This window comes from Chiloscyllium punctatum, chromosome 4 (genome assembly GCF_047496795.1).
Source record: "Chiloscyllium punctatum isolate Juve2018m chromosome 4, sChiPun1.3, whole genome shotgun sequence".
NCBI classification, from domain to species: Eukaryota; Metazoa; Chordata; class Chondrichthyes; order Orectolobiformes; family Hemiscylliidae; genus Chiloscyllium; species Chiloscyllium punctatum.
Genome location: NC_092742.1, coordinates 102,183,051 through 102,208,199, shown reverse-complemented (window position 1 = coordinate 102,208,199; position 25,149 = coordinate 102,183,051). Strand labels below are relative to the sequence as shown.

General features: G+C 40.5%; 1 protein-coding gene across 2 annotated transcripts in view; it reads right to left on the bottom strand.

The window, feature by feature from the left end:
* The window catches only part of LOC140476597 (zinc finger FYVE domain-containing protein 1-like), a 93,366-nt gene that overhangs the window by 46,169 nt on the left and 22,048 nt on the right, over positions 1 to 25,149 (bottom strand). For both annotated transcript variants that reach the window (XM_072569434.1, XM_072569433.1), the window contains exons 3-5: positions 18,377 to 18,591; positions 14,640 to 14,746; positions 7,766 to 7,874 (exon numbers count right to left, since the gene is read on the bottom strand). In XM_072569434.1, coding sequence (XP_072425535.1) covers positions 7,766 to 7,874; positions 14,640 to 14,746; positions 18,377 to 18,591 — 431 coding nt within the window. The remainder of the gene's footprint in view (positions 1 to 7,765; positions 7,875 to 14,639; positions 14,747 to 18,376; positions 18,592 to 25,149) is intronic.

Below are 25,149 nucleotides of genomic sequence, written 5' to 3'. Positions count from 1 at the left end.
TCCACATCGCTTGTCACCCAAGGTTCCTTCACCCCACCATCCCTTCCTTGCCTCAGTGGGACAAACCTATCCAGCGCTATCAGCAAGTGCTCCCGAAACAACCTCCACATTTTTGTCGTACATTTTCCTGAGAACAGGCACCCTAGTTCCTGCCTAATAGCATTGTAAATCACCTTCCCACAATTAAATACTTTCCTATACCAGCTGTTCCAATCCCTCTCCATGACTATAGTAAAGATCAGGGCGTTGTGGTCACTATTGCTGAAATGCTCTCCCACCAAGAGATCTGACACCTGGCCTGGTTTGTTGCCAAGCACCATATCCAATACTGCCTCCCCTCCAGTCGGAATCCTTCCTGGACATCCAAAAATTGTTCCATCCAAACTATTTGAACTTAGGAGTTTCCAACCAATATTAGGAAAGTTAAAGTCACCCATGACAACAACCCTGTTACTTCTGCACCTTTCCTCTCAATTTGGTCCTCCAGGTTTCTGTTGCTATTGGGGGTTCTATAGAAAACTCCCAATAAAGTGGCTGCACCTTTCCTGTTTCTGACTTCCACCCTTACTAACTCAGTAGACAAACCCGCCTTGACAACCTCCCTTTCTGCAGCTGTGATACTATCCCTGATTAGCAATACCATTCCCCCATCTCTTTTACCCTTCCCTCTCTTCTTTTGAAACATCTAAACCCTAGAACATCCAACAACCATTCCTGCCCCAGGGATATCCAAGTCTCCATAATGGCCACAACATCGCAGCTCCAAGTACTGATCTATGCTCTAAGTTCATCATCCTTATTCCTGATACTTCTTGCATTAACATAGACACACTTCAACCCATCACACTGATTGCAGCTTTGCCCTGTTTATCCATCCTCACAGACTCTCTGCATGCTGTACCTTAGTTAAGTTGCTATATTGGGTCAGTTAGGTTTTCCGATAGTTAAGTTCTTTACTTGGAGAGAAGTAGGGATGTGAAACACATTGCTTGCACCAGTAGTAGACACGCCAACTTTAAAGGGCATTTAAATGGTCACTGGATAAACATATGGATGAAAATGGAATCGTATAGGACAGATTGGTACCACAGGTTGGCACATCATCGAGGGCCGAAGGGCATGTTCTGCTCTGTAACGTTCTATGTTCTATGAGTTATTATAAATTCCGTATTCTTTTGTTCCTATTTTATCTGTAGTGTTTAAATAGATTCTGTTTTGCTTAAAGCTGAGTGGTTTGACCAGTGCAACGCACTTGGAATATCCACTTCATATCTGCCTTTAAAATAAGAAAAAAGTTAGGGTTTGGCTACCTTCTTAAAATATTTTGAGGGGATCTAGCCTGGTCCATAACACTCCCCAACCAGATATTGGCTGTGGCTGGTATCATATACTCATACAATGTATCAACATCCTGAGGTTACTACAGCCAAGAAACTGAACTGGATCCAGCTATGTGGATCATTGAGCTATAACAGCAATTGAGAGGTTAGAAATTTCATGGCAAGTAACTCACTTCCAAACTTCCCATTTGCATGGCATAAGTCAGGTCTATGATGGAACATTCATCATTTGTTTAGATAAATGCAGCTCCAACCAAACAAGAAAACTTGACGACATCCAAGGCAACTGCCTACTCGACTGAAACCATATCTTCTATATTCACTTGCCCCATTGCCAACATAGTGGCAACACAGTGCCCCATTCACAAGATATACTGCAGCAACTCACAACAGCCCCTTCAATGGTATCTTCCAACCCCACAACCGTTACCACCAAGAAGACAACATACGGAAACACTATCGCCTGCAAGACGCACATACCATCCGGACTTGGAACTGCATCACTGTTCCTTCACTGCTGCTGAATCAAAATGCTGGAACTCTCTTCCTAATAGCATTATAGCTATCCCTATTCCGCATGGACTGCAGCAGTCTAAAGTCTCAAGAAAGTTAGGGCTGGACAATACATAACTAATGACACCTACATCCAACCTTTTCAGCCAAACTGTGTGGCTAAATGAACCTTCAGAGGGTCCTCTGAAGTTCGGCATGAGGACCATTGATTTCTGATTTTGGAAGTCAATGCCATGCAAACTTCATGTCCATGCACCAAAACACAAATTAAAATGAGTACTGATCACATCCTACAAATGAATCAGCAAAAAAATATAAGTCTTCCCACTCCCCCCAGCAAACAATGACTGTGAAATTGTGGCCAACATGTAGCCTTTGACAAAGACAAAAATGGATAATTTACTTTTGTCACAAACAGGCTGACATTTGTGACTTACACAAGATCAGTTTTGGTAACTAAATAGGGGCAAAAACCTGACTGGAGATTGCAATGTGGAATCAGGAAAAGACAGGTACAGAATTGGGAGGCAAAAAACATGTTTAATAATTTGGAAAAGGAAGTGAGTTTAGAAAGAGGGTGTTAATTATCAAGGGTGGTTGAATCAAAGGAGTTTTGTTTTAAAGAGAAGGGTGATAACAGCAATTTTAAAGGAAAGGACAATGCAACTGAAGGGCAGCATTTATGTGATCAGTGAACACGAATGAACACGAATGAACACGAATGAACACGAATGAACACGAATGAACACGAATGAACATGAATGAACACGAATGAACATGAATGAACACGAATGCCGGGAGAAGCTTGTGGTTAGCAGTTTAGTAGGAATCATGCTAAGGAAGTAGAATGTGAGGTTTAAGGACTTGAAATTCAGAGTTGGGATATGAAAAAATAAAAGTGAACTGGAAATAAATGAGAGCTCAAGACGAAGCCAAGGGAGAATCTGGTAGTATAAGGGAAAAGGAGCAAAGTGACTGAAGCAGCTGATCACACAGCCTCAATCTTAATATCAAATAGTTCCTGAGCTCATCTGGCCTACACGTGACTCCAGAGCTACAGCAAATGATTGACTCTTAACAGCCCTCTGGCAATTAGGAATGAGCAATAAATGTTAGCCTAGCCAGTGATGATCTCATCCCATGAATTTTTTTAAAAATGTAATGTTAAGATGAAAATCACAACACCAGGTTATAGTCCTTCATCACATTGCTCCGAAAGCTAGTGTGCTTCCAATTAAACCTGTTGGACTATAACCTGGTTTTGTGTGATTTTTAACTTTGTACACCCAAATCCAACACCAGCATCTCCAAATCATGTTAAGAAGAACAGTCAAGGGAACAGGGAGTGGTGTTAAAAACAATGGCTTCTTTGCTGTACATAAAACTAAGAGTCATTGCTGGATTCCAGGATATTCAGGTGTAGCTTGAAATTCAATTCTCATTCTCTGCTGGAGTAACTAGTCTCAATCAGAACTTTGTCACCCTGCCACAAATGGCTTCAGCATTTCCCATGGGGAGGGAAAAAAATCCTGTCAAGCTTCCAGAAAATATCTAGCTTTAATAGTCTGTATAGTTGAAAAATTTCTTGCCTAACACTCACTGCCAATTCTCATCAACAAAACGAAAAGGCCGTTTCACCCTTTGGAATTGTGAATCCTGAACAGCAAAAACATTCCTTTTATTTAGCTTAATGGCCTGAAAACAGCCATTTGAATGACAGTCTAAGAAAAAACACCACACTAAGCCTTGGAACATGTATTAAGTGCATCGAAAGAACAGACACCAGCTTCATCCCCATTGTGAATGATAAACTTACTTAACCTACAATGTTAAAAGTCTGATGGATGTATTAAACCTTAAAAATTAACTCAAGGAGAAAACAAAATCGTATCAGTTAGTCTGTCATTATTTATTAATTATAAGCAGATGAACTTTCTACTAAGCAATGGTTATTGTCAGCATGTTCATAACAAAATATTACTGACCTGTGGGTTAGAAAAAAAGCATGATGTCATTGTCAAAATTCATGGGATCAGCTTACCTCACACTCAGGCTTCATGGTGTATATACCATTGCACAGTTCATCAGAGATTGAAACATTGCTTTCATTTCATTAATTGAACATATGCTTTTAGATTTACATTACATTCCCTATAGTATGGAAACAGGCCATTTGGCCCAACAAGTCCACACCAACCCTCGGAAAAGTAACCCACCCAGACCCATTCCCTTACCCTATATTTACCCCTGACTAATGCACCTAACGCTATGGGCAATTTAGCATGGTCAATTCACCCAACCTGCACAACTTTGGATTGGTGAGGAAACCCACGCAGACACAGGGAGAATGTGGAAATTCCACACAGACAGTCACTCGAGGCAGGAATCAAACCCGGTCCCTGACGCTGAGACGCAGCCACCGTGTTGCCCACCTGGTTGTAATACAGGACACTAATTTTGATGTACAAGATTTTAATACTTTGCACGCAAGCCTTGTAATCAAACTTGCAGAGGTGAATTCACTAAGCACTGTTCACAAAGATGGAAAATAAATGCATAAATAAAATGGCAAAGCCCTAAACCTCAAATCGTAACTAAGAATGGCAAGTTATGAACAGCAAATAAGATTTGATTTTGTGCTCATACTTGACAATATATTTTAATATCAATCTTGATTATTACTGATGAAACTTAACGCAAGATGCAAAATTTATTTTTTTAAACCAGCTACAACACTGACCAAATGTTATTCAATTGCACCAATGTTTAAGAGCTTTCGAAAAAAAAGTTAGTAATGCTTTCAACTTCAAAAAGATTTTCATTCATATCTCTGCACATTGACATGAGAGAGTTCACAAACAATCACTCATGAGCTACGTGATGTGCCGAAATAGGGAACGTCAGCCTAAGTTGGGGATAAATTTATATTCAGCAGAACATTTTTTAAAGATGCAACCTGATTTTAATGTCAACCTTTCGGAGAGGTGATTATTTCAGGCCACGAGATACATGCAGCTGCTTATAGATCCCATCCACTGTTGAGTTTGGGAATGATTACCTTCATGATCCTGGACTTTTCTCCAAAACTGATCATAATAAAATTCAAATTCCAAAATTTCTATCAACTCCTAACTAGTTAAGAACATGGGTGACTAATGCCAATGAACCACTCTTTGGTTGGCATCAGCAGAACCTCTCTGAAAAGGTAGGTTCTGTAATAATTCAGAAAAGGAATCAACAGAAAATCAAGATGCACATCAATTTAGAAGCAAAAGCTTTGTTACACAGTGAAACTAAACTTGCCCATCCTCTACAATTCTCTCCTCAGCCCTAACCCCCTTCTCACCTTCAATAAAAATACTTAAAGCCTATCACTTTGGTCATAACTTCAGTCACCTCTCAGAATTCAACAAGTCTACTGAAGTTAAGATGGTCTTTTGCATTCAAAAATCATACAGAGTATTAGAACTGTACAGCACAGAAACAGGCACTTCGCTTCAATTCGTCCATTTAGATATCCTCAATAAATCTAGTCCCATTTGGCAGCATTTAACCCATACTCCTCTGAACTCTTCCTAATCTTATACCCATTCAGATGCCTTTTAAATGTTGTAATTGTGCCAGCCTCCACAACTTCCTTTGGTAGCTCATTCCATACACACATGACCCTCTGTGTGAGAAGTTGCCGTTTTGGTTCCTTTTAAATCTTTGCCCTCTCACTTTAAACCCATGTACTCTAATTTTGGACTTGCCGCAGTGGAGAAAAGACTTTGCCTATTCACACTATCCATACCCTCATGGATTTACAAACCTCTATAAAGGTCATCCCTCACCCTCAGCCAGGGAAAACAGCCCAAGCCTATTCAGCCTCTTCTGATATCTCAAACCCTGCAACCCTGAGAACATACTTGTAAATTTTTCTGAACCCTTCCAAGTTTCACAACACCCTTCCTATTGCAAGAAGACACAAATTGCATGCAACATTTCAAAAGTGGCCTTACCAACGTCCTGTACAGCCACATGACCTCCCAACTTCTAAACTCAATATGCTGACCAACAAAGGCAATACCAAATGCCTTCTTTATTATCCTATCTCCCTGCAACTCCACTTTCAAGGAGCTATGAACTTGCACTACAAGGTCTCTTTGTTCAGCAACACTCCCCATCACCTTAACATTAAGTTTCTAAGTGCAGACCTGTTTTGCTTTTCTAAAATGCAGCACCTCACATTTATTAAAATTAAACTCCATCTGCCACCCTTCAGCTCATCATGTCTGTATTGCCAAAGCTACACCAGCCCCACTTTCCAACACCAGGGCCATAGCCTTTAATGTTATCAAATGCTCATCCAAGTGGCTTTTAAAGTTTGTGAGGTTACCTGCCTCAACAATCCTCTCAGGTCAAACATTCCAGACCCCACCATCCTCTGAGTGAAAAGGAAGTTTTCCTCAAATACCCTCTAAATCTGCCTTCCAATGTAAAATCGTGCAACTTTGCTTTTGATCCTTCACCTCAGAGAAGCAGCTGCTTTGTACTCACTCTGTCCATGCCCTTCACAATCTTACACACCTTCATCCAGTCACTCCTCAACCTTTTCTGCTCTAAAAAAGACATGTTAATCCAAAGTTAAAAATCACACAACACCAGGTTATAGTCCAACAGGTTTATTTGGAAGCACTAGCTTTCGGAGCACGGCTCCTTTATCAGGTGAAGCAGCAGTGCTCTGAAAAATAGTGTTTCCAAATAAACCTGTTGGACTATAACCTGGTGTTGTGTGATTTTTAACTTTGTACACCCTAGTCCAACACCGGCGTCACCAAATCACGTTAATCCAGCTTCTCATAGCTGAACTGTCCTATCGCAGATAACATCTTTGTAAACCGCCTCTGCATCCCTCCAGTGAAATCACATCCTTTCTCTGGTGTGAACAGGAGAACTGCACACAATACTCCAGCTATGCCCTAACCAAGTCCTACATAGTTGCAACATTACCTTCCTGTCCCTATTAGTTATGCCTCAGCTGGTAAAGTTGTATCCCATACGTCTTCTTAGCTACCTTATTTACCTGCCTTACCACCTTCAGGGATTTCTTCACAAACACCTTAAGATCCCACTGTTGCTCTTTTCAAAGTACTGCTATTCAAAGAACAAGGAAAATTACAGCACAGGAACAGGCCCTTCGGCCCTCCAAGCCTGTGCCGATTCAGATCCTTGATCTGAACCTATCGTCTGTTTTCTAAGGATCTGTACCCCTCTGCTCCCTGCCCATTCATATATCTGTCCAGATACATCTTAAGTGCCGGCCGCTACCATCTCCGCTAGCAAGGTGGTCCAAGTACCCACCACCCTGTGTAAACAGCTTTCCACACATATCTCCCTTAAACTTTGCTTTTCTTACCTTGAACTCGTGACCCCCAGTAACTGATTTCCCCCATTCTGTGAAATGCTTTTTGCTATCAACTCTCATGATTGTATAGACCTCAAAAGTAGAACTATATTAGCTGTCCCATGGCCAGAAAGGACAGGGCCTTTGTAAGCCCCTCCCTCATCTTCCATAGCAGCCCAGAACACAACTTATCATGACCTAGGTTCTTGTCCAATTTTAAACGTGCCAAAATCTCCAATACTCCCTCATTCCCAATGTCAATCTGCTTGAAAACTCACAGTTCCACCTTCTCAAATTCTGAACCTACATTTTCCTTCTCCCAAGTGAAGATAAATGTTATACTTTAAGACTGAAATTAACTTGCTGACAGCAGAATTGATGAAGTACACAAACAATGCACTTGCTCCTGTGGGATGATTGATGTGTCCCTTAATGCTTTTTTTACTTTCTGGTAAACACAGGAGCTAGATTTGAATTCCAGGAGTAGCACTGTTGCAGAAAATTTTGAAATATCAGAGACACTCACCTTGCAGGTGTACACTCTGTTATCATACTGGTGAGAGTAACTGCAGCGGCTTTCAGATTCATGAGGAATGCCATCTTTTGCATGATTCATACTGTTCTTGCATCCAATCCTAAATCAAAGCAACATTGAACATAAACAAATCTGTACAGTAAAATCACTCCAACTGGGTAGCTTTCCGAAGATAGTAAGTGTTAATTTTGTCATACTGTGATTTATTTCAATATACCAGACATCTAGACAGAAGCAACGAAACTATTCTCAAATAATTCTTAACAACATTTAATTGAGACAGGGCCAACAACTGAGTCCATGCATAAGGACTCCAAACCCCTTTATGCTGTAGCTTTCTGCATTTAATTAATGTTCAGCCCTTCTACTCTTCCTGCCAAAGTGCATAACCTCACATTTTCCCATGTCATATTCAATCTGACAAGTTTTTGTTTATTTACTTAATCAGCAGACTGTTAATGGAATCCTCACCACTTACCACCCATCCAACCTATTTTTGTCATTCACAGACTTAGTACATTGTAGATAATACATTCACTTCCCGTTTCCAAGTAATGAATAAATATAGGGATCGAGAGTGTGTTGCTGGAAAAGCACAGCAGGTCATCCAAGGGGCAGGAGAATCGATGTTTCAGGCATAGGCCCTACTTTCTCCTCCTCCATGAATAAATATTGTAAATAATTGCGGCTCAGCACTCCACTAGTTACAAATTGTCCTTCTGAAAGTGTCCTCTATCTCACCAAGAACTCCTTCCAGGCAAGGAGACTTCCAGCAAATGGAAGATCTTTAAAAGTATGATAGCTAGAGGTCAAGATCTACATGTTTTTGTGAGGATGAAGGGCAAGGTTAGCAGGAGTAAGGAACTCTGGTTGACAAGAGGTACTGAGGCTTTGACCAGAAAAAAAGGACACTTGACTCAGATACAGGCAGCTAGGATGAAGGGAATCCCTATAGGTATATAGGGGATATAGGAGTTTACTGAAGGAGGAAACCAGGAAGGCAAAAAAAAGGGCACAAGACATGTTTGACTGAGAAAATTATGGTGAATCCGAAGACCAAAGTGGACATGTATGGGAGAACTGCAGGAGATGAGCAAGGTCCTCAATGAATATCCTCCTCAGTGTTTACTGTGGAGAAAGACATAAGACTTGGGAACTTGATGAAGTTATTCATGATACATTGAGGACAGTCCATATCACAGCACAGGTGGTGTTGGATGTATTAGAATATATGAAGATGGATAAATCTGGAACTAACCAGATATATCTAAGACCCCTGCAAGAGGCTAGAGAAGAAATTGTGTGGGGGGGCTTGACTGATATTTTTGCATCATAGTTAGCTACGGGTGAGGTCCCAGAAGACTGGAGGGTAGCAAAAGGTGTGCCTTTATTCAAGGAGGGCTGCAAAGAAAAACCTGGGAACAATAGGCCAGTAAGATTAACATCTGTAGGAGGTAAGTTACTTGAAAAGATTCTAAGGAACATATACATGCATTTGGATTACAAGGTTTGATTAGGAATAGTCAGCATTGTGCATGGGGAAATCATGTCTCATAAATGTATTAGAGTTCTTGGATGAAGTAACCAGGAAGGTTGATCAGAGCATGGTGGTAGACGTAGTCTATATGGATTTCAGTAAGATCTTTGATAAGGTTCCACATGGTAGGCTGCTCTGGAAGGTGTGATTGCATGGAGTCCAGGAACAGCCGGCAGATTGGACACACAATTGGCTTGATTGTAGGAAGCAGAGGGTAATAGTGGAAGGATGCTCATCAGACTAGAACCCTGTGACCAGTAGTGTACCTTAGAGGTTGATGCTGGGCCCATTGCTGTTTGTTATCTACATCAATGATTTGGATGAGAATGTACAAGGCATGATTACTAAATTTGCAGATGACACTAAAATAGGCGGCATCGTGGACAATGAGGAAGGTTATCAGAAATTGCAGCAGGACCTTGCTTGGCTGGGGAACTGGGCCGAGACAGGGCAAACTGAGTTTAATATAGATAAGTTTTACGCTTTGGAAAGTCAAATCAAGGTCAGAGTTTCATGGTGAATGGTGGGGGCTTAAGGAGTGTAGTGGAACAGGGGGACCTTGGGAGTTCAGGTGCACAGTTCTCTGAAAGTGGAGTCACAGGTAGACAGGGCAGTGAAGACAACTTTTGGCACACTGGCCTTCATCAGTCAGGGCACTGAGTATAGAAGTTGGGAAATTACGTTGCAGTTGTACAGGATGCTCGTGAGGCAGCACTTGGACTACTGTGTTCAGTTTTGGGCACAAGGGAGAAAGACAGCGCACACACAAGGTGGGGGGGGGGGGGGAGAGAGAGAGACAGAGAGAGCGTGGCACTCACCAGAGAGTGAGAATGGGCGCTAGGGAGTGAGAGAGGGCTATAAGCACTCCACCAAATCTTACCCAACGGTCAATTAATCTTTTAAATCTACAGAAAACATACTCTCCTTTCAATCTTTCAACACAGCAAAATCTCCAAGACAATTCTACACCACTGCTCACCTCTCCAAAAATTATGACTTTTTTCAAGTACCAAGCCATCACACCCAGTTTCAAACAAGTTTGCGTCTCCCATTTAGTTAAGTTTTAACATTGTGTATCTGCTAAAAAATGTTAGAGTTTTTTTAAAAAAGATAAGTAGAATGCTGTGGAAAGCTAGGGAAGTGATTGCTGGGCCTCTTGCTGAAATATTTGTATCTTCGATAGTCACAGGCGAGGTGCCCGAAGACTGGAAGTTGGCAAACATGGTGCCACTGTTTAAGAAAGGTGCGAAGGAAAAGCCAGGGAACTATAGACCAGTGAGTCTGACATCGGTGGTGGGCAAGTTGTTGGAGGGAATCCTGAGGAACATGATGTACATGTATTTGGAAAGGCAAGGACTGATTAGGAATAGTCAACATGGCTTTGTGCACAGGAAACCATGTCTCAATAACTTGATTGAGTTTTTTGAAGAAGTAACAAAGATGACGGCAGAGCAGTAGATGTGATTCATATGGACTTCAGTAAGGCATTTGACAAGGTTCCCCTGGTTAGCAAGGTTAGATCTCATGGAATACAGGGAGAACAAGCCCATTTGGATATAGAACTGGCTCAAAGGTAGAAGACAGGTGACGGTGGAGGGTTGTTTTTCAGACTGAAGGCCTGTGACCAGTGGAGTGCCACAAGGATCGGTGCTGGGCCCACTACTGTCAGTCATTTATATAAATGATTTGGATGTGAGTTTAAGAGGTATAGTTAGTAAGTTTGTAGATGACACCAAAATTGGAGGTGTAGTGGACAGCGAAGAAGGTGACCTCAGAGTACAACTGGATCTTGATCAGATGGGCCAATGGGATGAGGAATGGCCGATAGAGTTTCATTTAGATAAATGCAAGGTGCTGCATTTTGGGAAAGCAAACCTTCGCATGACTTATACACTTAATGGTAAGGTCCTTGGGAGGGTTGCTGAACAAAGAGACCTTGCAGCGCACATTCATAGCTCCTTGCGAGGGTTGGAGGATTTGAGCTATAGGGAGAGGTTAAATAGGCTGGGGCTGTTTTCCCTGGAGCATCAGAAGCTGAGGGGTTAAATTAACAGTCTTTTCCATGGGGTGGGGTAGTCCAGAACTAGACGGTATAGTATTGAATACAGGAGTTGGGAGGTCATGTTGCAGCTGTACAGGACATTGGTTAGGCCACTGTTGGAATATTGCATGCAATTCTGGTCTCCTGTCTATTGGAAAGGTGTTGCGAAACTTGAAAGGGTTCAGAAAAGATTTACAAGGATGTTGCCAGGGTTGGAGTATCTGAGCTACAGGGAGAGGCTGAACAGGCTGAGGCTGTTTTCCTTGGAGCCTCGGAGGCTGAGGGGTGACCTTATAGAGGTTTACAAAATTATGAGGGGCATGGATAGGATAAATAGGCAAAGTCTTTTCCCTGGGGTTGGGGAGTCCAGAACTAGAGGACATAGGTTTAGGGTGAGAGGGGAAAGATATAAAAGAGATGAGCTGCCAGAGGAAGTGGTGGAGGCTGGCACAATTGCAACATTTAAAAGGCATTTGGGATGGGTATATGAATAGGAAGGGTTTGGAGGGATATGGGCTGGGTGCTGCAGGTGGGACGAGGTTGGGTTGGGATATCTGGTCAGCATGGATGAGTCTGTTTCCGTGCTGTACAACTCTATGACTTGAACTAAATAAGAAGAGATAACCTCACATCAATGATTCCCTCCTGCCCTAGTCGTGCCAGGGTCAATTTTTCAAATTTACCCGAACACCAAAGATGCATGTCTTCAACCAAAATAACATCTTCACTCCAGCACTCAGCCTGGTTTTCCACAGAAAGGACTTTCACTTTTCTGACTTTACTAGCTGCATCCTTTTGTCTTTCCCTTTCTTTTCTGTTTGAAAACTTGGGGACAAAGTCTGCCCAGCTGCTCTTTCCTTTGCTTCAGGTTTGAACATTTCATACTTTGCTGTTAATAACAACACTTGATCTAGAACCTGACTATGCAACCCAAGAATCCTCAGTCATGTCCATACCATTTCTGTGCAAAAATGATTTCACGCCAATCCCACATCCTCAGAACTATGACAGGAATCCTTTGCCCTCGCTTTTCATCTCCACATCCACTGAATCAACCTCTGTCATTTCTACCATCTCCAGCACAATGCCACTTCATCAGAGAAAGGTATAGCACAGAAACAGACCTCTCATTCCAACTTGTCCATGCCAACTGGATATCCTAAACTAATCTAGTCCCATTTGCCAGCACTTGGCCCATATCCCTCTAAACTCTTCCTATTCATGTACCCATTCAGATGCCTTTTAAATGTTGTAATTGTACCTTCTGCCAACATTTCCTCTGGCAGTTCATTCCATACACGCACGAATGTCTGCGTGAAAAAGTTGCCCCCTCAGGTCCTTTTTAAATCTTTCCCTTCTTACCTTAAACCTATGTCCTCTCCTTTTGGACTGCTTTACTCTGGAAAAAAGACCTTGTCTATTCACCCTATCCATGCCCCTCATGACTTTACAAACTTCTATAAGGCCACCCCTCAGCCTCCAGTGCTCCAAGGAAAGTAATCCCAGTTTATTCAGCCTCTCCCAATAGCTCAAATCCTCCAATCTGAGCAACATCCTTGTAAATAGTTTCTGAACCCTTTCAAGTTTTACAACATCTTTGCTGTAGCAAGCAGACAACAATTCCAAAGTGGCCAAACCAAGGCCCTGAACAGCTGCATATGACCTCCCAACTCGTATCCTCAATGCACTGACCAATAAAGGCAAGCGTACCAAACACCTTCTTCACTAACCTGTCTACCTTAGAATTAGGTCTATTGTCAGAACGACAGCAGTTCAGTGAAAAGGCCCACTGGCTACCCTCACTCCAGGTTGCTGCTTGCCCCGGCTCTGATCCAGTCTGCTGGCCGTTCCCACTCCATCCCAGGCCAACTGGCTGCCCTCACTCCAGGTTGCTGCTTGCCCTGGCTCTGATCCTATCTGCTGGTCATCCCCACTTTATCAGCAGTCCCCGCTCTGTTCCATGCCCACAGACCCGCTTCAACTGCTGGCTGCCATCGCACCCTGCTCCAGGACACTGACAGAAAATAAAGATACAAGTGAAAGAAAAAAAAAACAAAAGGAAAGAAAAATCAGGGAACAGATGGAGCAGACAGGTTCCAGCTGGTGTGTCCTACTCCACCTCCATCTTGGACCTGGGACTCCACCGTCAAGGAACCACGAACTTGCACTCCTCGGTCTCTTTGTTCAGCAACACTCCCCAGGACCTTACCATTAAGTGTATAAGTGCTGCTCTGATTTTCCCAACCAAAATGTAGCATCTCACATTTATCTAGATTAAACTCCATTTGCCACTCTTCAGCCCATAGGCCCATCTGATCATGGTCTTGCTCCACTGAGGTAACCTTCTTCACTGTCCAATACACCATCAGTTTTGGTGTTGCCTGCAAACGTACTAACCATATCTTCTACATTCACATCCAAAATTATTTATATAAATGACAAAAAGCAGTGTTTGAAAACACACATTCTCTTTTCCACTTTCCCCACTCTCTTTTCAACACCCTGGTCCATTTCTCAAATCACTACTAACAACCTGTCCCCTTCTATCCTTTGGCTCCTTTTTTTTAAAAGACTACCCAAGGAGCCAAATACAATATCCAAACGAAAAAGAACTTGATCTAAACTTCTGTAATTTTAAAACAACATTCACTGCTCACATTATTGTCTCCAACATGCTGAGGAAACCAAATGCATATCGGGGTATCACATTATGGAATACATGCCTTCAGTCCCCAAGAGGAATCCAGAGTATTTAGCATTCAAAGTTTTCTTCACACAGCCTTTCTGACCTCTACTCACTTCACTCTTCAATAAATGTTAACACTAACTCAAACAACAGCATTACATTTTTCAAATTGGCATTTCACAGCCTTTTGGACGCAGTGAGTTTAATGATTTCACATCGTAACCCAGGTCCCAATTTTCTTTACTGTTGTTTTTATTTATGGATAACTTTGATAAGTCTGCTTTACCCAGTTTCATTTTTCGACATACCATTTGTTATTTTAATTTTCCCAATGCCACTCCCATTTTCATATATAATCCCACTTATCACTGATTCACTTCCATCCTGCTACAGACCCTCCTTTTTCTCACCCTGCCCTAGTCATCCTAACTTGTTAACTTACGCCTCATAACAATTCATATAGCTGAAAGTTAATAAAAGTTGCCTTCTATTGCTGTGCCAAGGCACAATCTTAGGTGCATTTCCAAAAACCAACCTTTCCAGTGAATCTACATGTACATTAAACAAAATATAACTTCTTGTTAAGTACATTATCACTTACCCACAGCTGAGACATGTGCAAGAACAAGTGAAATATTCATCAGGGAAGAAGCAACTGTGAGCCATCTGATCATCTGCAATTTCTCCACTAAAACGATCGCTCAAAGCCTAAAGAAAAGATTTTGCAAATATAACTTGCAAACTTCGAGAGTAGGTTTCGTCCTCTCGAAGAGAGATGCACAAAATACTGACTGTTGTTACTGCTTGTCAACAAAATAATTTCCATCATGTATCCTGCTGAAACCTTCTTTTGAATTTTGAACATTACTATTTGACCCTCTTGTTTCAATCTATTCAGTGAAAAATAGCTGCAATTTTTGAGTTTTTATAGTAATTGCCCATTTCTAACATTAATCCATTGGACCTTAAATTTACTCTCTTCCAGTGCTCTCCCACTTCTCTTAGTTACTTCCATTCTCTTGATTTGCAAATATTTTGTTTAGTGCCTTTCACTTCCTCAGAGTGCTAAAAAGCACTTTACAAAAAATGGATGCTGAATTCAGTGGCAATTTCCTGCTTTGATCTGATATACAATATCGAGAAATCTCGTCTTCCATTCGAAAATGTGTTGTCTATTTTGATTCCCATCTTTAAATTTCAATGCATTCTCTTCATCTTCCTCTAAATGAAAAGTAAAACAAATTTACTCTATTCTTATTCTCCAAATGTGCTACAGTGCATTTCTCCAAGTAACCGCGTGCCATTTTCCTACCCGTCCTTTTAACCTACTCTATTCCATTTGACAGCACATTCATGTTAATCCACTTTAAAAGGTTTTACTGCAATTACATCAAGAAATGTGATATAACTGAGTGTACCAAGTCCCACAAGTAAATAAATGACTAATCAAAACATTTGTATTGGCAATAACTGACATGTAAATGACTACACATTTTCTTTTGGATTACAGACTGGAAAATGGAAGTTGAGCACTACTAAAAGTACCAGAAAGGTTTATGCAGCTTGATGGTCAAATGGGATCAGTTGGAGTATCCTTTGGGCTACACAACATCATGTTACTTCTCAGAGCAGTAAAGCAAATACTTTACAAAACAGAGTAGCACCAGGAAAATTTGAGTTGAGGGAAAAATGCCTAATAACAGCTGTTTTAAATTACCATTTAATCTGCCATTTTACAGACTGAGAAGGCATTGCACTCCTAGAAGCCTCTTCAGAGTGAGGAACGACAAAGGGACAGAGACCCAAGAGAAAGAATTCCAATAAAGCCCCAGGCCCACCTGATTGGCTTTTGAATCAAACATCGATCGTCTACCTCCAGACATTATGTCATTACGGTTACAATTCAAAAGAGCGTGAGAAAAAACTCTTTTTACTCTTGTGGTGTGGACTTTTACTTGCAAATTTTGTTTTCCCCATAACATTTGTGTCACAATGTCTGTTTTGTCTGTCTTATTTGTAAATGAAGATGAGAGATTTGAGGGTCTTCAAAAGGGTACGCAAATTACTGAATTTGAGCTATAGGGTCAGGCTGTATAGGCTGAGGTTTATAAAATCATGAGGGACATGGATAGGATAAATAGATTTTTCCCTGGGGCGGGGGAGTCCAGAATTAGAGGGTCTAGGTTTAGGGAGAGAGGTCAAAAATTTAAAGGGGACCTAAGGGGCAACCTTTTCACGCAGAAGTTGGTGCGTGTATGGAATGAGTTGCCAAAGAAAGTGGTGGAAACTGGTACAATATCTGGTTGGCATGGATGAGTTAGACCAAAGGGTCTGTTTCCATGCTGTACACCTCCATGACTCTGAGTTCACAATAGAGTTTTTTTCCGGTTAATGACAAAATCCTGGTGTCAATTACATTTGTCATGAATAGCAGTTGATCAGGCAAGTTGACCATCACGTTGATTTAAAAGGGAAGTTACATATTTGTGAAGGCTAGTGTAATAGTTGGACTTGATTATTGGCGCACGCTTTCCAATTGAGTCATGCCAACCTAAGCATTATTACTGCCAGATGACTGTGTGCAAGCTCAGCAGTTGGACACGATTGCCTATGCCCCAAAGGTCTTAAAAGAAGTGGCTGCAGAGACAATGGGTGCATTGGCTGTGATCTCCAAAAATTCTCTCGATCCTGAAAAGGTCAGAGCAGGTCAAAGAAAAAGAAACGTTTTTCAAAACTTCTCATCAAGAAGGGGACACAGAAAGCAGGCAACTACATGCCTCTGACAAAATTTTAGTTTAACAATTGCAATTGTGAAAATGCTAGAATCCGTCATGAAAGCAGAATATTTCAAAATCACAATATAATCAGGCAGACTCAGTGATTTCATGAGAAGTTAACAGCGTTTGAAAAATCTATTAGCGCTCTTCAAGGCTGTACTAAGCAGAGTGATTAAAGAGGAAACGCGATGGTTACTACCCAAAGTAAGGGCTCTTCTATTAGGGGTGATATTTTGCACATGTAGACAGTTACCTAACTAACACAAAACAGAGAATTTAGTTAAATGGCTTATTTTGTTGTTAGAAAGCTCTAACTAGTGGAGTGCTTTGGTCTCAACTATTCCCAATCCATATTATTAACTTGGACGAAGGCAACATGTATGTCGTAGCCAAATTTACAGATAATACGCAGATAGATAGAAATGCAAGTTGTGAAGAGGATACAGAGTCTGCAGAGGGATACGGAGAGGCTAAGTGAGAGAGCATGAATTTAACAAATGGAGTATAATGTGAGAAAATATGATACCGTCCACTTCAGAGGTAAGAATTAAAAAAGAAAAACAATTAAATGGAGAGAGACTGTAAACTGCTGTAATACTGAGATATATGCATGTCCTCATATATCAATCACAAGTAGTTACTACAGTGTTACAGCAAGCAACCAAAGAATGGAATGTTGCCCTTAATTAAAAGGAAGAGGAAGTGTAAAGCTAAAGGAATCTTGGCACAAACTTGAAGTTTGATTTGTGTAACTAATCCCTCAGCATAATACCAGTCTGAGCACAGCATAGTTCCATGGTTTATTAGGCCATTTTGGTTTTACATAGATCTTGTAAATGTGTAGTCCACTAAAAAGTGTCCAAGTGTAATAGTAACAACCTCTTTTTTTGAATCTAGTATGATTTATTTGCATAATGTTTCTAGTTATTTTCTTAAGATTAAAGATTGGTTGGTGAAAAGATAGCATGTGATCTGAACAATGGTAGGGCTATTTCTTCCCTTGAAGTCACAGTTTAGAGCCTTATGATATTATCAGACTCAAGTGCCTCTGTAAGGAAGGCTCCCTGCAGCTTCCTGTGGATGGCATGCCCAACAGGACAGCCTAATACAGGTAGAAAGACTGCACTAAATATTGGGTGCCCAACTCAATAATATAACATGAATCTAAAACCTTTGCACTTAAGAGGGAAAGGAGTTATCATCTGAATGAAGTTTCCACAAGTTAGCAGCAAACTAAAGTGACATTATTTTAGTGGCACAGTCCAAACGGACATGACAGAAGAAAAATTACAATACTAGATTAGTAATGCAGCTGTGATGCAACGGGCTGTACTTTTTCCCAAACTTCTTTTGTTCCTACCAGGAGTGGCCCATCCTCCATTCCAACCTACTAATGGAGAGGTCAGTAAGATTAGAAATTCAGACATCGATTTCTACAAATAAAATGAACTCATTAGTGAGACAAGCTCTTCTAAACTTCAAGGAAATTTTCTGCTAGTTTTGATGGCAGTGTTACGGAGCCTCCCAAAATGTGCACCATGAAATAATAGTCATGTCCTACTTTCAATGCCTTGAAAATGATTCCTGGAGGTCTAGGTGATCGAGTTGCGTTGTTATTCAACTGCTGTTCAATGGTCCGTAACACTCCGGAAAAGTCCGTTGGAGGATTATACGTTCTGGTCCCTTTGTACTGAATGGAACAGAAAGCTTCTGGAAACCGACTAAGTTTGCGAAATCGTTCCTGCAGAAGCTTTTCTGGCATCTCTGAAGGTCTATCTGTCGTAACATTGAAATAGATAAAATACATAAATACAGTTGTGAATTGTTACCATGTATTCTATTCTGGGCTGCTCATCTAACAGTCTAATAGTAAGCAAAGTGCAACTGGAAGTAGGTGATCTTGAAATCAGAGCAAGTTCATACATTCACTCCTAAATATTATTGGATTACGAGAATCAATCCATAAATCTGAATAAGAGACAATGACAAGATATTTTACTTGTGGAATTTTCATACAGCTAAACCCCAAAGTTAAAAATACCCCCACAGCACTACAGTTCCGCAATGCAACTTGATGGGCTTCATTACTCTTTCCGCGATTAGTAACAAATGTAAATAAAACCTGACCAAGAATCTAAAGCACTTTGGAAGAACAAGTTCCAAATTTCCACAAAGCTGAAAGGGAAAAGTGCTTCCTCACTCTACTGTTACATATTCTAGATCTAATACTTTAGGCTATCTTGTTATAAATTTTTTTGCCAGATGAACTAACTGCGCTGTATCTACCCTATCAGATTTCTGCTTAGACCAGCCATTTACTCTAAATCAAGGCAATACAAGCAAAGGTTATGTTCTCATAATCCAACCCCTAAAAAATAAACACAGGAACAGAAGTAGGCTTCAACCACGTTCTGCCATTCAGTGAGATCATTCCTTATTTGTGACAGAACACCATACAGGCCTTTATCCCAGTTCCTCTAATATTCTGGCTGACAAAAATATACCCAAACAGATTTAAAATTAGAAAGTGGTCTGGCATTAATTGGTGCTTATGGAAGAGAATTCCAAACTTGTACCAATACTTGCCTGTATAAGAATTTCAAAATGCTTCTTTGATATAGCATGGCTTAACGTTTTGGGCTCTATTCTCTGAGCTTAGATTCTACTATTATCAGAATCAGCTTCTATTCATTGCAAACTAGCTATCCAGCCAACTGAACGAACTGACCCCCAGCGAGCAATACAGTGCACAATGTTCCAGATACCACTGCACTACATAACCGAAGCATAACCTCCATAGCTTTACATTCAATTCCACTCATTGAGTGACAGCTTTCCTATTACCTGCACACTAATTGCTTTGATTTTGTAATTCAGAGATGAGGATGCTCAAATTCTTCAGCATCTGAGTGCTACACTCTATCATTTAGATGATATTTTCTTTTATTCTTCCTGCAAAAGTGGACAATTTCATGTTTTCTCATACATACATACATACACACACATACATCATTTGTCTCATCTTTGCTGACTCACTTAACCTATATCTATTTTTGTAACCTCCTGTCCTCTTCACAAGCTACATTCCAGCCTTTGTGTTGGCAGCAAACATTGGCAACGATAGTTTGTCCTTTCATGAGTAACAGTTGAGGTCCCAGCACCAATTCCTACAGCACTCATTACATATCGCAATATATTACCCCTACACCGTGAAATTTTATTTTCCACAAAAACATTTGAAAGGGCACCTTATAAAATGTCTTTTAGAAATCCAAGTTCAGTACATTCACCAGTTTATCGAAGCATGTGTTATCTCATCAAAGAACTCCCAACAGATTGGTTAAACATGATTTTGTGAAACCACGCCTTAGGCGACTGACTGTGTGGAGTTTGCACATTCTCCCAGTGTCTGCGTGGGTTTCCTCCGGGTGCTCCGGTTTCCTCCCACAGTCCAAAGATGTGCAGGTCAGGTGAATTAGCCATGCTAAATTCCCCGTAATGTTAGGTAAGGGGTAAATGTAGGGGTATGGGTGGGTTGCGCTTCGGCGGGTCGGTGTGGACTTGTTGGGCCGAAGGGCCTGTTTCCACACTGTAAGCAATCTAATCTAATCTCATCACGTTGACTCTGTGATTTTCTTGAACTTATTCATATACATTTTAATAATAGCTTCTTTAATTATTATTTAATAATACTTTCTATCATTCTCCTTACAATAGATGTTGAACTAAATACTTCCGCATTTGTGTCCCTCCCCTTTTGGCTAAAAGAGTTGTACTCACTATTCTCCAAGCATCTACCTACCTCGAATCAAGGTCATTTTTGAATATTAAACTATTGCACCAACCATCTCATTAACAATTTCTTTTTATTTGCTCCTGTGATGTCAGAGTCACTGGTGTCGTCAGCATTTATTGCCCATCCCTAATTACCCAGAGGACGGTTAAGAGTTAACCACGTTGTTGTAGGTCTGGAGTCACATACAGACCAAGAATGGCAGATTTCCTTGCCTTGAGGACACTAGTAAACCAGATGGGGTTTTTATGACAATCAAAAGCGATTACATGGTTGCCACTGGGCTACTACTTTCTTTTTACAAATTCTAAAGTTTCACTGAATTCAAATTACACTGGCTTAAGAAACCTAAGCAGTTATGTCAAACCCTATAGATTTGGTTGGAAAGAGAGATTTACCTGGTTTATGAGTAACTGTGAAGTGATAGTGTTGAGGACTAGATAGGAATTCATTTTGCCTTGTACTTTGAAACTTTTCGGCTATGTTTTATGTAGTTTGCTTGGTTTGTTTTGTTTTATTTTCATTTATTTTGTGTAACAAGCTTTGTGTAACAGCTTTATTGCTGAAAACAACCTGCAGCCTTGCATGTTTATGTCTCAGTGAAAGATCACCACTTCAAATTAAAACAAATTATCTCTCCAGCCAGATTTCATTCTGGGATCGGATTGGTCCCTTAGTTACATTAGCTGAAATCATAACATGTGGACGTTGACGTGGAAGTATTTCACTGCACTGTCTTTGAGTAAAAATCTACCACTCAGTACCACATATGCACATAAACCACGTTAACTGTTCGAAAGGCAGTTCAATTAGGGACTGAGTGATAAATGCTAGTATTTAGCAATACACATTTCAAGAAGAAATAAAAACACATTGACTGTTGGTGGACACTGGTGCAAACTACCTCTCAAAGTACAAAAGCTATTCATCTACCACCACTGATCTCTGTTATCAAGTTAACTCAGAATCCATACCTTCTCAATTCCACAATCTTCGAGCTACACCACAAGCTGCCAATGTGGCAGTTTGCCATATATTTTCTGAAATTCCAGACAAGCATCATCTTGTCTTTCATCACCTTTTCTGCTACCTCAAAGAATTCAATCAGATTGGTCAGACATCATAAAATCTCCAAGAAATATATTCTGCCTTTCAAATTAAAGTTTGTTTTTAATCTGATGTGAGCATCACTGGCAAGGCTAGTTGTTTTTGAGATAGTCGAAACCACTATAGTCACATTTTCACAGAAAATATTCAGGGTATCTAAGAAAGAGCTGAGTTTCTGACCATAACTAAATTCCCTTGTATTTCAAAAAAAGCTTAGACATTCAATGTAAACTTAGGTTGTCATATCAGCCCAGACTTCCACTGTTGCCAAATCCTGATAAAATTGAAAAGAAAAAAAAAAGTTAAGTTTTGAGTTTTGTGAAACAAGAGGATCAGCTGAGCATGACTCAGATAAGAAATATAGTTAACAATGGGGTGGAGGCAAAGGTAATGGGTTAACAAGATGGAAAAGCAGCCATTAAACAAGATGAGGTGGCATTCAGTATGTAATTTAACAAGGTGAAAAGTATTCATTATGTGAAGCCAGTTAACAAGGTTAAGAACATTCATTGTGTAACAGTAGATGGCTTAATCTTTACCACTGACACTCGCTGATTGTAACGGTCAATTAATATGTATGTTGTTTTATCTGGATGCTTCTCCCTGTAAAATCACTATATAGTTCATTAAGAAACTGCCGTTCGAGAGAGAAGACCGAGAATTCATGTCTCTGTGCACGTGGGTAATCGTTCTCTCGCTCTCCAGGGCCCAGAATAAAGATAAAGGAGGTAAAACTACCCTGTGTCTCTGAGCTTTTTGTTTCGGCTAATAAGGGGATACAGGATGACACAAAACTTTAAACAAAGCAAAATGACTTTTGGATCAGATCACTGCATCACCTGTTTGCATGATCAAAAGTGTCAATTTTTAGGGTCTTTGAAGGTTTGACTTTTACTGTGTTGTGAATACACAGGTAGGGAGGCTGATTTGATTCAGTTGTCTAGCTCCAGAACCCAAAACAAAGTTCAAAATCTCAGATACTAATTAAGGGTACACAGGCATGAGATTCCACAGTATTAAATAAATAAAACTTGACCATTGTAAGAGACCTTATATTTTTCCTTTAAGGACTGTAAGTTCAAGAAAGAAACTCACCATCACCTTCTCAAAGGTAACTAGCAATGGGGAATAAATGTTGGCCAGGAAACAACACCAAAATCCAAGAAATAAATAAACATATTTTTAGGGATATATCCTGAAAATCAAAAGTTGGAGAGACTGCTTTATAGTTTTACAAGTATCAGGAGGGATTCTTCCTGATAGTGTAGTCAAAAGCATCCAAAAGTAGGGGATATTTCTCTTTTTTTCTCTCTGTACAAGTCGGGGGGGAATAAACTATCAACTCAAAAGAATAAATTCTAAAACAAAACCTCTATCCACATGATCAGCTATTGAATTAAAGTTGATCATAATCTTGCAGAAGTCATGTCATTATTGCTAAAACCTTGACAGCTAAGAGAAATAACTCTCCACCTTATAGTCTGGACTTTTTGATCAATTGAAATAATTTTCCCTGTCATTAATTTTTCACCCATAGCTTTATGATCTGCCAAATATAGGGAGATGATGTTGTGGTGGTACTGTCACTGAATCAGCAATCCAGAGACCAAGGATCTGAGGATGAAATTTGACTTTAATTAAATACAGCTGGAATCAAAAGCTGCCTAATGTTGACTATGTAACAACTGACAATGGTCATAAAAATGCATCTGGCTCACTAATGTCCTTTAAGGAAAATCTGCCATTCTCGCTTACATGACTCCAGACTGTGAGGCACCACATATTTTTCCTTTGCGAATTGAGAACTCGAATGGAAGTCAGACGCCACTGAATAATTGAACTATGACAGTTTTGCAAATTTCAAGTGAAAAGTCAAGTGCAGCACATTTTGAACTGTGCAAGACAATGTTGCCTTTTGAAGTATTGAGGAGGATACTCGGAAACAGAGTGGGTTTAGTTGAGAAAAAACTGCCCGACGATTGCCTTCCAATTGGCTGAGCTGCTGTTTGCTAAAAAGCTGCAAGTGAGGATACATCATTGAATTGAAAGTATCTCTCACTTCTCTCTCTATAGGCATATACTCCAAAGTGAGTGAAAAGAACAAAAAAAACTGAGAAGAAATAATTCTAACATCAAAACAGCCAGGTTCTGAAGGGTTATGCCTGAAAAGTTGACTTCACCACTTCCTGATGCTTCCTGTGTTCTTCCAGCCTCCTGCTAGTGCACCAGATGAGCAACTGAGGGGAAGAAAATGATCCCATCATAGATAACAGCATGTCATCAGTGTTAAAAATCAAAAGAAACTGTGTGAGAACAAAGGTAACCCAACCTAGCGACCTAGATTTTTCATCTTCAGAATTGTGTTTCTCATAGAACATAGAACAATACAGCACAGAACAGGCCCTTCGGCCCACGATGTTGTGCCGAACTTCTAACCTAGTTCTTTTCCACCCATGTGTGTCAAATAGTCTCCTAGTCATGATAGTGTGTACACCTATTTGGGGATTTTAAAGAGTTGTAGTTTAAATCACATAATAGATTAGTAATTCTCTTTTGTTACAACAAATATAATCATGTTTTTGTAAACATGATATCAGGTATAAATCGGTTTTGTACTGAATAGCAGTTAGAGTGGAAAATTGGTCAGTTTAGTGGACTAATTGTGATTTTATACATTTTGTGATGGCTCATGGGGCTCATGGAACAGTGGGGACATTTAGTGGCTCACTCTTCCCAGTAAGTCGTGACAAGGCAAACGTAACTAACTCAGCAAATAGCAAACCACTCAGTTGTGTCTAAATGCTACCAAGTTTGAGAAAATAAAAGAAACCAGATGTCCAAAGATGTACAGGTGAGGTAGATTGGCCATGCTAAGTTGCCCATGGTGTCCAGGGATCAGCAGCTAGGTAGATTAGGTAGGTTAACTGGGAAGTACAGGGCAACAGGAATAAGGTGGAGATGGTGGTTTTGGATGGTCTTCAGAGGGGTGGTGTGGACTTGATGGGCAGAATGGATTGTAGGAAACTGTACACTGTAGGGCTTTTATGATTCTAGATTAGAGTGGTGCTGGAAAAGCACAGCCAGGTCAGGCAGCGGGCAAAAGCCCTTCTTCAGGAATTTTCCTGCTCCTCGGATGCTGTGCTTTTCCAGCACCACTCTAATCTAGACTCTGATTTCCAGCATCTGCAGTCTTCACTTTTGCCCGCTTTTATGATTCTAGATGTACCACACAAAATTGACTAAGGCTCTTTAAATGATAATGGCGAACAGCCTGGCTCCAAAGTAAATGAGCATTTGGGTCAAAATTAGGAGAGCTGTCTCACAAAAAGAGTCAAGCAACAACCTGACATTATCTCAGAGATATGCTTCCATGCCACTAAGCCCCAAATGCCACTACTACCATTGGGCAAAAGTGAGGCCTGCAGATGCTGGAG